Source organism: Pelophylax lessonae (assembly GCF_965119305.1).
Source record: "Pelophylax lessonae genome assembly, chromosome: 2".
In the NCBI taxonomy this organism is placed as follows: domain Eukaryota; kingdom Metazoa; phylum Chordata; class Amphibia; order Anura; family Ranidae; genus Pelophylax; species Pelophylax lessonae.
Window position 1 is genome coordinate 11,202,836 of NC_138769.1, and position 15,581 is coordinate 11,218,416.

Sequence of the window (15,581 nt, forward strand, 5' to 3'; positions counted from 1 at the left end):
ATTTAAGAAGGCCTTTCTTCACTGACCAACAACTTAAAGGAGGCCTTCTCTACTTTCCACCAGCGTAACGTGACTCTTCTACCACTGAGCACCAACATATAAGGGAGTATCCTCCACTGACCACCAATGTAAGAAGGCCTTTCTTCACTGACCAACAACGTAAAGGAGGCCTTCTCCACTTTCCACCAGTATAAAGGTGGCTCTTCTAACACTGAGCACCAACATATAGGGAAGTGTCCTCCACTGACCAACAATGTAAGAAGGCTTTTCTCCACTGATCAGCAAAGTAAAGAGGGTTCTTTTCCCACTGACCAACAACCTAGGAGGGACCTTATCCACTTATCACTAACATAAGGGGGCTTTTCTGCCACTGACCACCAATGTAAGAGGGGGCCTTCTCTAATAACACCAGGTTAAGGGGCTCTTCAATCACTGACCATCATAGTAGGGAGGGCCTTCTCCACTGACCTTCTATGTAAAGGTACAACAGTCAAAACAGTCAGTAGCTCGGAAGGTTAAAATCCAGTCTTCTTTATTTAAAGCAATGTTGGGGTAAAATACCAGGAACAAAACGGATAACATGTTTCAGCCACGCAGACAGGAGATCATGGAACCCATCCATTATGGATTCACAGCAAAGTGTCCTTGTACCTTACACCTTAAGAAGAGCTTCATTAGAAAATACTCATCAAACACATTACTAAAGGTTTATTCTATGATAGTTCAGGTCAGAGATCTCTGGACACATTTACCTTTTAGTTGTCATGTCACTGATTATATTATTTGTGTCTTTATCCAGATCCAGAATCTGCGTCCCCCACCAAGATGGGTCTCCTGGTGATGGTACGATTACCAACCAACTTTATTTCATCAATCAATGTACTAACCCAACATTTGCTCCATGGTTTAAGTTTTCCGAATGCAATTCACATATCGGTGAAGAACCGGAATTAGAAGGATTGGGTTTTTGAACCTTTAATCAGAATTATCAACCTACCACATAGTATAACTTTGGCAATAACTGGATTTAATTAATGCAATTTTTGACCTAGAAGTAATATTAGGGCTAGAAATAGGCCTGTTGTGATTATCTAGTGTAGCACCCCCTGACCACTTCAGGAAGGTGGAGTACCCCCAGAGACAGGGTGGGCTCACATTTCACCCCAGGGCTAAAATTGGTGACAGCTGATGAGTCATCCATTGTTATGGATGAGGTGGCCGGTTTCCTGGCCCGCTCCTTAAAAACCAGCTATTCACTGGTTGTTAAGGACTCTGATGGCCGCCGATCCTTAACAAACATGCTACCACTCCTAAACACTGCAAAAACGTTGGCAAAAACCCACTAGATTGAGGATCCAGTGAAGCTGACAGTGGAGTTGCTGGCAGAGTCTCCCAGGAAAAACAGTGTCCATGAGTACTAAGGGACTTGCCAAAGGGTCGGCCCAGGAAGGGGACCACTCCAGTGAAGTCAGGGTATCAAGGAGCTACCTCACACAGAAAGAGTTACAGTAAAGGGGGTGCTGTGTAGAACCCTGAAGAATAGGGATAAAGGGGGTGCCTAGTTGGGCCCTTAAGAGTGATTCACAGAGTAATACAAGTCAATTAAATTCTTCTTCACTGCTAGTGACAAGGGGAAGCAGCGGCCTTGCCGCACTCAGTGATATCTAGACGTCCCAGCAAATTGTGCATAGTTCATTCAAGTTGGAGCATTCCACTCCTCCCTACTCCGATCCAAATTCTCAAATAAACTACAAAAATACCAAAACCCCTAGACTGTTTCTTGACTGAGCCAAGCACTTTGAAAATGCTGAACCGTGATGTTGTTGCTATGGGTAACCCAGGGGAATCCATAACCAGCAGCTCCCAAGGGGGGAGTAGTAATACATTTTTTTATTTTAGCCTTGTTGCAGTGCTGAGTTAATTAACATGTTAATTATAGCATTGTCTAGATGTGGATTCCCATTCACCTATTGTTTCTGTCCAGATGGCTAGGAAATTAGTTCAGGTTAGTTATATTTCTGTACAAAATTTAATCTGCATAGGATAATGTAATCAGGCACCTGACCTGGTGGGGTAATCTGATCAGGAGGGGATGTCCTCCTGTGTGGTATATATTGTGTGTGAGTCTGTTCAATAAAAGTTGTTGTTCCAGATCTATACAAGCTATGTTCTGGCTAGTTTTGTATGTAGGGCGGCTGTAATATCTGATATCTATGTTCAGACTGGAGGAAGCCGTAATCTGACGGATGCCCACAAGCACATTGTGGGGTCGCGGTTCTATTACAGGGTTTATTTACTAATGCTAAAGAGGGCAAAATTAGTCACAATTCTCCATAGAAACTAATCAGATTCTAACCTCAGCTTGTTTACTTAACCACATAACGACCGCCCACCGCAGATATACTGCAGCAGGCAGCCGCTGCTGGGCAAAGTGACATAGGGGTACGTCACTCGCTCAGCCGCCTGTAAGGGGGAAAGGGCACGCCGCAGGAGGCGCGCTTCCACCCCCGCTTGTTCACAGGCATCCCCACGCGAGTGACCGGCAGCTCCGGTCACTCGCGATCTCCCGCAGGAGAGGGAGAAACGCAGGCGGCTGATGTAAACAAAGCCGCTATGTCATTCTCACTGATGTAAGTGCAGAGACTATACAATCCTGCTATGTAGGATCGTATGTCTCTGTGGTTACATCACAAGCCACGCCCCCCACAGTTAGAATCACGCCCCTAGGGACACACTTAACCCCTTGATCACCCTGTCAGTGTCATTTTGACAGTAACAGTGCATATGCATAGCACTGATTACTGTAGTAATCTCACTGGTACTCCCAAAAGTGTCAAAAATGTCAGCCAGGGGTCCGATCTGTCCGCCGCAATGTCGCAGTCCCGAAAAAAAAATCGCAGATCGCCGCCATTACTAGTAAATAAAAAAACAATAAAAATGACATAAATCTTTCCCATAGTTAGTAAACGCAATAACTTTTGCGCAAACCAATCAAAATACACCTATTGCAATTTTTATTTACCAAACATATGTAGAAGAAAACAAATTGGCCTAAAATTTAAAAAATTTGGGATTTTTACATTTTTTTTTGAGAATTTCATATAAAAAAATGTGAAAAATATTGTTATTTTTTTCAAAATTGTCGCTTTTTTTTGTTTATAGCGCAAAAAATAAAAATTGCACAGGTGATCAAATACCACCAAAAAAAAGCTCTATTTGTGGGAAAAAAAGGACGTCAATTTTGTTTGGGTACAGCGTCGCACAACCGCGCAATTGTCCGTTAAAGTCACACAGTGCCGAATCGCAAAATAGGGCCTGGTCATTGAGCAGTCATATCTTCCGGGGCTTAAGTGGTTAAGCTTTAGCAATAAAACCGGGAAGCTGATTGGTTTCTCTGCAGAATCGTGACCAATTTACCCTCTCCAGCTTTAGTAAAAAAAAAAAACCTTATGTGACACTTTTTGAAGACATGTGACAGTAATACAGTAATCAGTGCTAAAAATAAAATGTCACTGTACTAATGACACTGGCAAAGAAGGAGTTAACATCAGGGGCAATCAAAGGGTTAAGCGTGTTCCTAGGGAGTGCTTTCTAACTGTGTGTGGGAGGATGGCTTAACTGGAGGAAGACAGCGATCCGTGTTCCTGCTTAGCAGAAACACAAGATCTCCATCTTCCCCTCTCATAGACCGCCGTTCTGCCTCTCCTCTAAACGATCCGCGGGTCCCGGTGAACATTGCATCTGCCGGACCCGCTTATTGGCTCCTGCTGTGTCCAATTACAGCGGAAGCGAGTCACCAGCGGCAGGCGCCCCAACCCAGAGCATGAGGCGACATACAGATATGCCAGTTTGTGCAGGAGGGCCGTTCTGCCGCAGTATATCTGCATGGGGCGGTCCTCAAGTAGTTAAAGAAAACAATTCCATGATTTATTTTTTAGGTCCAATTGTTTATTTGTTCTAAACTGCGCATCTTCCAATAAAAACTGGGGAAATGGGGGGGTTCTAAAACTTTTGACTAATAGGATAGATAGATAGATAGATAGATAGATAGATAGATAGATAGATAGATAGATAGATAGATAGATAGATAGATAGATAGATAGATAGATAGATAGATAGATAGATAGATAGATAGATAGATAGATAGATAGATGTTAAAACTAGGGATTGACCGATTATTGGCAAAGCCGATATATCCAGGGCCGATATGCACTTTCCCTGATATATCGAACTCGGCCCCCGAGGTGACCGATATTGCCGATATTTCGGGAAAGTGTTTGTACCGCAGTGATCCCTGCAGCTAGAGGCATCACCCCGGTACCGGCGTCCATAGCCGACGGTCGGCTGTCTTGCAATGACAACCGATGTGGCTGAGAAGCCGCTTGGCTGTCTTTACAAGGAGCGGGATGGGACGTCCCCCTCCCGCCGCCTTCCATTGCTCGCCTGGGTTTTCCCGTCCCACCAGGAGACCAGGGCAACCAGCTTGCATGACCGCCGAAGACCCGATCAAAGCCGCATTCGGCTCTGATTGGGTCTCCATGTAAAAACCAGGAAGTGATGTCATGACATCACTTCCGGGTACTCGGCGCCAGATTACAAAAAATGACAGCATTCAAAACACCCAAACTTGGCGTTTTGAATGCTTAAGCCCCAGAAGATTTTACCCCCTTCCTGACCAGGGCCTATTTTGCGATTCGGCACTGCGTGACTTTAACGGACAATTGCGCGGTCGTGCGACGCTGTACCCAAACTAATTTGACGTCCTTTTTTTCCCACAAACAGAGCTTTCTTTTGGTGGTATTTGATCACCTCTGCGATTTTTTTGATCATGCGCTATAAACAAAAAAAAAGCGTTAATTTTGCAAAAATAACAATATTTTTCACATTTTTTTATATGAAATTCCCCAAAAAATAAATGTAAAAATCAAAATTTTTTAACATTTTCGGCCAATTTGTTTTATGCTACATATGTTTGGTAAAAAAAAAAAATCGCAATAAGCGTATTTTGATTGGTTTGTGCAAAAGTTATTGCGTTTACTAACTAAGGGAAAGATTTTTGTCATTTTTGTTGTTTTTTTTTTAACTAGTAATGGCGGCGATCTGCGATTTTTTTTTTGCGGGACTGCGACATTGCGGCGGACAGATTGGACCCTTGACTGACATTTTTGACACTTTTGGGGTTACCAGTGACATTATTTCAGTAATCAGTGCTATACATATGCACTGTTACTGTAAAAATGACTGGCAGTGAAGGGGTTAACTTTTTTTTTGAGAGGGAGGGGTTAAGTGTGTCCCTAGGGGCGTGATTCTAACTGTGATTGGATGTGGCTTGAGGTGTAAGAACAGTGATCAACGGTCGTACATAGTAGAACCGTATGATCTCCCTTCTTACACAGGGAAGAATGACAGGCAGCTTTGTTTACATCAGCCGCCTGCCTTTCTCCCGCTGTCACGGATGATCGCGAGTGAGCCCAATGTCTGCCGGGCACACGCGTGGGGTGGTCCGTGACCGAGCGGGAGCACGCCTTCAGCGGCGCGCGCTCGCTCCCTAGAGCCTCACAGGCTAGCGACGTAGTCCTAAGTCACTTTGCCTGTGAAGGGCTGACTGCCGACATAAATAGTCGTTAGGCAGTCGGCAAGTGGTTAAGTGCTGAGGAGTGGTTTGGGGTCTTTTAGACCCCCAGATTGCTCCACAACAGTACCTGTAAGAAAAAAAAATGTAAATGTACAAAAATATCGGCCCATTTTGGCCGATACCGATTTGCATTGGCCAAAATATCGGCATCGGCAACGAAAAACCGATATCGGTCGATCACTAGTTAAAACATATTTATATTTTAAAGGATACTAAAAGTAAATACAAAGTACGCTGCCTGGCCAAAAAAAAAAGTCACCACCAAAAAAAAAAAAATGGTCACACACAGAAAACAGAATTATTTCCCTCCGGTGTTGCATTCATTTTTTTACCAAGATCTTGTATTGATGATGGGAGAGTCGGAGCACTGCGCAAATCCTTCTCCCGCACATCCCAAAGATTGTTAATGGGGTTAGGTTCTGGACTCTGTGGAGGCCAATCCATGTGTGACAATGACGTCTCATACTCACTGAACCACTCTTTCACAATCTGATCCCGATGAATCCTGGCATTGTCATCTTGGAATATTCCCGAGCCATCAGGGAAGAAAAAATCCATTGATGGAATAACCTGCTCATTCCGTATATTCAGGGAGTCAGCTGACCTCATTCTTTGGGTGCATCCAATAGGAGAGTCAAGGCAGGCTTAGTTTAGTTAGTTTCTTAGTTAATTCCAGGTGGCGACTGGAATTTTTTTTTTTGGCCAGGCATTGTATATCGATAGTTTGCAATGACAGTGGTCTGGGTTGGGTGTTTATTCTAATTCTTTTTATATCCAGACAAGTATATGAGGGTGGGGGGGGGGGTAATCTGTACAGGTGATGCTGAATAAATATCTTGTCTTCTTGTTTCAGTTGCTGTGGGTGGGATGTACCATCATCCAATCTGTGGGGGTCCCAGGTAATGATCCCTCATATAAATGAACTCATTCTGCGTGTCTCTCTTATTCTCATCATGAACAAATGCCCCATTTATACAGGATGGAATGTCTGACATATTATTATGTCACCTCATTCCACATAAGGGAAAGGTGTATTATGGGTCAATGATAATCATCACTCTTATTCTATTACTATTCTACTTATTTTAATTTTATATATTATTTTACTATATTAGTAATTTATTTAGTATCTGTTTTTCTAATATCTATCTATCTATCTATCTATCTATCTATCTATCTATCTATCTATCTATCTATCTATCTATCTATCTATCTATCTATCTATCTATCTATCTATCTATCTATCTATCTATCTATCTATCTATCTACTGTGTGTGTGTGTATATACTGTATATATATGTATATATGTATACATTATATATATATATATATATATATATATATATATATATATATATATATATATATGTATGTGTATATATATATATATATATATATATATACACACAGTATATGTATGTATATATATATATATATATATTTACTTATATATATATATATATATATATATATATATATATATATATATATATATATAAATATATATATATATATAATGTACACATATATATATATATATATATATATATATATATATATATATATATATATATATATATATATATATTCTGTATATATATATATATACACACACACATATATATATATATATTTACAAACACAGTATCTGATAAAAGTAAGTACACCCCTCACATTTTTGTAAATATTTTATTCTATCTTTTCATGTGACAACACTGAAGAAATGACACTTTGCTACAATGTAAAGTAGTGAGTGTACAGCTTGTATAACAGTGTACATTTGCTGTCCCCTCAAAATAACTCAACACACAGCCATTAATGTCTAAACCGCTGGCAACAAAAGTGAGTACACCCCTAAGTGACAATGTTCAAATTGGGCACAAAGCGTCAATATTTTGTGTGGCCACCATTATTTTCCATCACTGCCTTAACCCTCTTGGGCTTGGAGTTCACCAGAGCTTCACAGGTTGCCACTGGAGTCCTCTTCCACTCCTCCATGAGGACATCAAAAGGCTGGTGGATGTTAGAGACCTTGCGCTCCTCCACTTTTCATTTGAGGATACCCCACAGATGCTCAATAGGGTTTAGGTCTGGAGACATGCTTGGCCAGTCCATCACCTTTACCCTCAGCTTCTTTAGCAAGGCAGTGGTCGTCTTGGAGGTGTGTTTGGGGTCATTATCATGTTGGAATACTGCCCTGCAGCCCAGTCTCTGAAGGGAGGGGATCATGCTCTGCTTCAGTATGTCACAGTACATGTTGGCATTCATGGTTCTCTCAATGATCTGTAGCTCCCCAGTGCCAGCAGCACTCATGCAGCCCCAGACCATGACATTCCCACCCCCATGCTTAAATGTAGGCAAGACACACTTGTCTTTGTACTCCTCACCTGGTTGCCGCCACACACGCGTGACACCATCTGAACCAAATAGGTTTATCTTGGTCTCATCAGACCACAGGACATGGTTCCAGTAATCCATGTCCTTAGTCTGCTTGTCTTCAGCAAACTGTTTGCAGGCTTTCTTGTACATCATCTTTAGAAGAGGCTTCCTTCTGGGACGACAGCCATGCAGACCAATTTGATGCAGTGTGCGGCGTATGGTCTGAGCACTGACAGGCTGACCCCCCAACCCTTCAACTTCTGCAGCAATGCTGGCAGCACTAATACGTCTATTTCCCAAAGACAACCTCTGGATATGACGCTGAGCACGTGCACTCAACTTCTTTGGTCAAGAATGGTGAGGCCTGTTCTGAGTGGAACCTGTTCTGTTAAACCACTGTATGGTCTTGGCCACCGTGCTGCAGCTCAGTTTCTGGGTCTTGCCAATCTTATTATAGCCTAGGCCATCTTTATGTAGAGCAACAATTCTTTTTTTCAGATCCTCAGAGAGTTCTTTGCCATGGGGTGCCATGTTAAACTTCCAGTGACCAGTATGAGAGAGTGAGAGCGATAACACCAAATTTAACACACCTGCTCCCCATTTACACCTGAAACCTTGTAACACTAACGAGTCACATGACACCGGGGAGGGAAAATTGCTAATTGGGCCCAGTTTGGACATTTTTACCTAGCCATCAATTGACATTGTCACTTAGGGGTGTACTCACTTTTGTTGCCAGCAGTTTAGACATTATTGGCTGTGTGTTGAGTTATTTTGAGGGGGCAGAAAATTTACACTGTTATACAAGCTGTACACTCACTATTGTTTGGAGGAAGAAAAATGTTGACTATGACCCTAAGAACACCATCCCTACTGTAAACCACGGAGGTGGAACATTATGCTTTGGGGCTGTTTTTCTGCTAAAGGTACAGGCCGACATTGCCGCATTGAGGGGCCAATGGACGGGGCCATGTATTGTAAAATCTGGGATGAGAACCTTCTTCCCTCTGCCAGAACACTGAAGATGGGTCGTGGATGGGTCTTCCAGCATGATAATGACCCAAAGCATACCACTAAGAGAACAAAGTAATGGCTCAACAAGAAGCACATTAAGGTCATGGAGTGGCCTAGCCAGTCTCCAGACCTTAAAACTTTAGAAAATTTATGGAAGAAGCTGAAACTTTGAGTTGCCAAGCGACAGCCAAGAAACCCCAAGGATTTAGAGAAGATCTGTAAAGAAGAGAGGACCAAAATCCCTCCTGAGATGTGTGCAAACCTGGTCACCAACTACAAGAAACGTCTGACCTCTGTGCTTCCCAACAAGGGTTTCTCCACCAACTACTAAGTCATGTTTTGCTTGAGGATCAAATACTTATTTTACTCACAGAACTGCAACTCAATTTGTAACATTTGTATCATGTGTTTTCTCTGGATTTTTGGTTGATATTCTGTCTCTATCATTTAAAATACACCTATGATAAACATTTTAGACCCTTAGATTCTGTGTAAGTGGGCAAACTTACAAAATCTGCAGGGGATCAAATCTTTATTTTCCCCACTGTATCTCTGGAGCTTATTTAGACTTGTAAAGTCACAGACATATCCACGTGTATATATAAGCCTCAAATCTTCTCTCAATTTTTTTTCAGTCCTCCCCCCAGCATCCACCTATTTGTATGGCTCTGTCCAGCTGCCGTGTTCTTTCGAATTTGTACAAGGACCGGAGGGCCTGACGGTGGTTTGGGAAAAAGTGGAATCCAGTGGACGCAAGTTACTGGTTTACAAGTTCATGGAGGGCAAGGACCTTCTCATTGACCAGGATCCGCAGTTCAAAGGGCGCGTGGAACTCTCCAAAAATTTCACGATGGGGAACCTGAACCTGACTCTGAGGGACGTGACCTTCCAGGATGAGGGGGTGTACATCTGCAAGGCCGCCCATAAAAAGGGTGATGGAGATCAGACGGTGACGCTGGCTATCAGTGGTGAGGACCGACAATGCACGTGATTCACAAAACTGTCAATGGCTTCTGTTTTCCTCCTAATTTCCATACATGACAATGGCCCCAGATGTGCCAGGACAGTTCCACTTCTTGGTCCTCTGTCCCGCTGATGCTGTATTCTGGGCCATGTCCCGGGATCACAGTGTCAATCTTACTTGAGTTGCTGCTAAGAGAAGGCATTAATTGTGGAAGCCACCCATTCACAGCCCCAGGGCCCTCAATGAATGCCTCTTTATTTAGAGGCGGGATCTGAGTTGTGGTGGGCAGTCCTAAAATATTTGGAGCTGGGGTGTGGGTGGGACCAACCCAAAAAATGGGTGTGATTTGGGCATGTCCACCTAGAAAGTGGGTGGACAAAATGTGGACCATAGGCGGGGCTAGGTGTCCTGGGATTTGGGACCATGATGTTGGAAGTATGAAGCTGAGAGACCTTGCCATGAGAAGCAGCAGTGACTTTCCCTGACTCTTCACATCAGTTTTAGTCATTGACTATAAATACAATGGGGTTGATTCACTAAGAGTTAAATAACGGCAAATAAAATGCGGTAAAATACTGCATGCAGTAAATCAGTTGTGAAAGTTCAATTCACTAAGAATTTACTGTTTAATACTGGATGCAGTATTTGTTCAATTTAGCAGTAATTTAGCGCATTGGGCTTGTTGCTAAGGAGTGGACCGGGATTTGTAAAAAAAAAACAGCCTGGGAGTCAGGAGACCCCTATCCTGGTTTTTGGCAATGCTGGTTGCTAAGGAGCAGGCCGGGAAGCCGGCCCCTGCCACGTCCTTAACAACCGCAGATTGTAAAAAAAAAAAGCAGACAAAAAAAAGGATTAAAAAAAAAACTGGTGGTTGTGGGGGCCTGTGGGCGGGGGGGGGGCTCATCGGAAACTGGAAGCCCCCTATCACAAGGGGGCCCCCAGATGCCGCTTTCCCCCCCTATATGAATGAGTATGGGGTAAAAAAGTGTCAGAAAGTAAGAAAACCCCATGGATGTTTTTTGACAATTTCTTTACTAAAAAAAATTTTAAAAAAATGTCCCCTGATGTAAACCTATCGTCAATCACAATGCCCAGCGCACCGCCGGAAACCAAAAAACAAACAAAAAAAGAGCTCCGCTCCTGAGGACGGCTGCCTGCCGATGCCTTCTTTGCTGTTTGACAGTTCTTTTATAGGTAAGGGCAGAGCCACCTGGTGATGTCACCTGGTGGCACCGCCCCTTGATGTCACGGATCGATGCATGCTACCTGGTACGGTTCAGGAGAGAGGGCGCTCGCTCGTCCTCGTCCCCCCCCCTTTCCTGACCTGTGGGGCTACATACTCAGATAAGGGTCTGGTATGGATTTTGGGGGGAACCTCACACCGTTTTTTAAAAATTTGGCATGGTATATACTGGCGGGGAGACCCCATGCTGTTTTTTTTCCCATTCTTTTTAATTGTTGCCTTTTTTTTACAATCAGCTGTTAGCAAAGAAGCCCGCTGACAGCTGATGAGTCATCCTTTGTTAAGGACACAGTGGCCTGGGCTGGTTTTTGACGAATACCGCCAGCAAAACCCTGGTGGTAATTATCGCATGCTTTTTTACTCTCTCTGTTCCATTTGTGAATTGGACTTAAGAGCTTTTTATGCAATATTTTTTTTTTTACCGTAAATACCGCATAATCATAATTTTTTTAAATAATTTTTTGTGAATTGGACTTAATTTACTGCATGCAATAATTTATGCAAATCAGTAACAGGACACCCTTATCGCATGCGGTAAATGCAGATTAAGGGAAATAGTGTTGTCTGTCAATGAAGAACAGGAAGAAGCTGATTGTCTATAGTTTAGATAAGACTTTCTAAGCTAGACAATCAGCTAGCCAGAAAATGAATAATATCAAAGATAAAGATATTTAACATACTATTAATAGGAAAAAAAATAATTTTTGACAGGAGTTTTCCTTTAAGGAATGTTTCCAATTTCAACCTCATTTTTCTTTCAGGTTTAAATGTAACGGACCCCGCTATTATCTTCACCTACATAGACGGGGATCAGTATCTGCGCTGCCTGAGCTCCGGGGTGTTCCGTCATCTGGAAGTCAGCTGGTACGATATACGGGAAACAGACTTATCCCGCAACGCCACCAGAAACGTTACCGATCTCGGAGACGGGAGGCAGATGGTGGAATCTGTACTGACGATGGATACGATGCCGAACATAGCCTACTTCTGTCAGATCCAGGAAGGGAGACTGAGGAGAACCGTCCGTGCTGTGATCTCAGGTAGGGCACCCGAGATAAACAGAATCACGTATGTTAACCGCTTGCCGACCGCCCGCCGCATATATATTGCCGCAGGCTGACTCGGCTGTGCGAATCGACGTACAGGTACGTCAGTTTGCGAGAGTGGTGCTAGGGGGCGAGCGGCGCGCTCCTGCCCCCACTTGGCAGCGGGGATGCTGATCCACGGGACCGGCGACCGCGATTTCCGCCGGGCACCCGCGATCGCTCCCCGCAGAGAGAGAAGAACGGTCAGCTATTGTAAACACAGCTGACCGTTTTTCTCTCTGAAATGATCACAGAGCGCCTGTGATCCTTCTATATATGGACAAATGTCTCTATGGTCATTTCACAAGCCACGCCCCCATACAGTTAGAAAACACTCCTCTAGGTTTACAATTAACCCTTTGATCCCCCCCCTAGGTTAACCCCTTCCTTGCCATTAGTACATTAACAGTGCATATTTTTTAGCACTGATTACTGTAGTAATGTCACTGGTCCCTTCAAAAATGTCAGTTAGGGGTCCGATCTGTCAGCCGCAATGTTTCAGTCCAGGTAAAAATTTGCAGATCACCGCCATTACTTGTAAAATATAAATAAATAAATAAAAATGACCTAAATCTTTCCCCTAGTTTGTAGATGTGATAACTTTTTGCGCAAAACAATCAAAATACGCCTATTGCAATTTTTTATTTTAACCAAAAATATGTAGCAAAATACAAATTGGCCTAAAATTATCAAAAAGTTTGATTTTTAAATTTTTTTGGGGAATGTTATATAGCAGAATGTGAAAAATATTGTTTTTTTTTTCTCTTTTTTTCAGAATTGTCGCTATATTTTTTTGTTTATAATTCAAAAAATAAAAATCGCACAGGTGATCAAATACCACCAAAAAAAAGCTCTATTTGTGGGGAAAAAAAGGACATCAGTTTTATTTGGGTACAGCATCGCACGACCGCAAAATTGTCAGTTAAAGTAACGCAGTGCCAAATCACAAAAAATAGCCTGGTCATTAAGGGGGGGAAAATCTTCCAGTCCAGAACTGGTTAAAGCTGACACAAAAAAAAAAACGTACATATAAAAATATATTCACCGACAGCCACAAAGGATTTAAATACACTGTGCGTGCACCAAATGTCTTTGCAAACCCAGATATTGCATCATCACTGTGCTGTACAGAGCCTATGCAGAGAGCAGAGCTGTGGGAGGGGCCCAACAGGCTCCACCCACAGCAAAAAAACTACAGGAGGGGGCGGAGACAAGACCAGTCACCCCGCACAAGGAGAGAGAGAGAGAGAGAGTAACAGTAAACAATCTTTATTACAGGAAGCTCCTGCAAGCCATTTGGTTAAAAGCTGACCATTGTAAAGCACCCCCGGGAGTGTGATATGGTTTGTCCCGACCTCTGTAACTCACTTTTTCTGGACAGCTTGGTCTGCACGTAAAGGTTGAAAATATTTTAAATTCTTTCTTTCAGCTTTTAGCCCTGTCAAACTTTGAATGACAACTGCGCGGTCATGCAACACTGTACCCATATAACATTTTTATCTTTTTTTTTGAGACAGATAGAGCTTTCTTTTAGTGCTATTTAATCACCGCTGGGTGAAATAAACAAAGTTAAACGTTCTTCTTTACTAATGCGAGCTGATGAGGCTGCACTGATGGGCACTGATGAGGTGGCACTTATGAGGAAGCACTGATGGCCACTGATGGCCACTGATGGCCACTGATGAGGCTACACTATTATGCAAAACTGGTAGGCGGCACTGATGAGGCTGCACTGACGGGCACTGATGAGGTGGCATTGATAAGGAGGCACTGCTAAGGCTGCACTGATATGCAGAACTGGTAGGCGGCACTGATGGGCACTGATGAGGAGGCACTGATGAACACTGATAAGTGGCACTATCAGGCTCTGATAGGCGGCACTGATATTGAGCACTGATGGGCACTGATGAGGTGGTACTAATGGGCACTGATAAGAAGGCACTGATGAGGCTGCACTGATATGCGGAACTGGAAGGTGGGACTGATGAGGTGGCCCTAATGGGCACTGATGAGGAGGCACTAATAAGGTTTCAGTGAGAGGCAGTACTGATGGACACTGATAGGTGGCCCTAACGGGCACTGATAGGCCGCATTGATGAGGAGGCACTGATATTGAGCGCTGATAGGCAGCACTAATGGGCATTAATAAGCAGCACTAATGGGCACTGATAGGTGGCACTAATGGGCAATGAAAGGCAGCATTGATATGCAGCACTGATGGACACTAATATGGAGCACTGATGGGCAGCACTGATAGGCGGCACTAATGGGCACTGATGGGGATGCACTGATTGGAACTGATGTCAGGGTTGGCGGTTACCGACTCTCCTCACACTGTGACAGCGGGCGAGAAAGGAGAGCTGATAACTGGCAACTCGGTATACATTGTGATCAGCTGTGATTGGCCCTTCACCATGATTTATGATTGTCTGTGTCTGAAGGGTTTAGTTTTGCTAGGGGTATCTATTGTTGCTGGAGGTATCTATTGTTTCTGTTGGGATCTATTGTTGCTGGGGTGGGGTCTGTTTTTGCTGGGGTGGGGTCTATTGTTGCTGGGGTGGGGTCTATTGTTGCTGGGGGTTCTACTGTTGCTGGCTGCAGAGGATCTATTTTACTGATTTTCTTGATATCATTCACAAATATTATACAAATTATTTATCACCACAAAAAAATACTTGGCTCTGTATTCTCTAAAAGGCCCCTTACTGGGAGGTGGGTAGGGGTGGAACTAAGGGATGGTGCTCGGGGGTGGGTAGGGGGTGGAGGCAAGTAGTGTCTCAGAAGGCGGGAATTCCTGCACCTATTCTCTGAGATAAAAAGCCCCGGATAGGAGGAGTTGGCGGTGCTCCATGTATTACTGACCAATAGAGCTTATGTTTCTTTTTCCAATGCGTGAGTTCGGATCTCATGGTTGTTTCTTTGTGTTGTAGATGGAAGTACACCGGTCATTATCCAAAATATTCACAGCTCCGCCCCCTGGACCACAGCCTGGACGATTCTCCCAGCGCTCCTCACCTGCACCGCCATCAGGATCTGCATTGTGTAATCACCGGGACAGAACAACACTTCCCATTGGCTGCAAATTGTAAAGTTGGCTCCATATAGATTTGGACATCGGCACAATTTTCATACTTTTGGCTCTGTATGCCACCAGAATAAAATGAAAAGGAAACAATCCAAATTAATTTGAAGTTCAGACTTTCAGCTTTTATTCAAGGGGTTTGAACATAAATATCAAGTACAAATATTAGGAACTGCAAC

General features: G+C 43.3%; 1 protein-coding gene across 1 annotated transcript; it reads left to right on the forward strand.

Annotated features, from left to right (window-relative positions):
• The first annotated feature begins 823 nt into the window (after positions 1-823).
• Positions 824-15,367, forward strand: LOC309547844 (butyrophilin-like protein 3). Its single transcript, XM_082247849.1, has 5 exons — positions 824-843; positions 6,489-6,534; positions 9,676-9,996; positions 11,997-12,275; positions 15,251-15,367. Exons 1-5 carry the CDS (start codon positions 826-828, stop codon positions 15,364-15,366), a joined length of 780 nt encoding a protein of 259 aa, XP_082103975.1. The 5' UTR covers positions 824-825; the 3' UTR covers position 15,367.
• Positions 15,368-15,581: the final 214 nt, after the last annotated feature.

Bases quoted from the DNA above. Each gene is read 5' to 3' on its own strand.
- LOC309547844 (XM_082247849.1), top strand. The intron at 6,535-9,675 runs GTAATGATCCCT...TCCTCCCCCCAG, and splicing joins CCAATCTGTGGGGGTCCCAG to CATCCACCTATTTGTATGGC. The intron at 12,276-15,250 runs GTAGGGCACCCG...TTTGTGTTGTAG, and splicing joins CGTCCGTGCTGTGATCTCAG to ATGGAAGTACACCGGTCATT.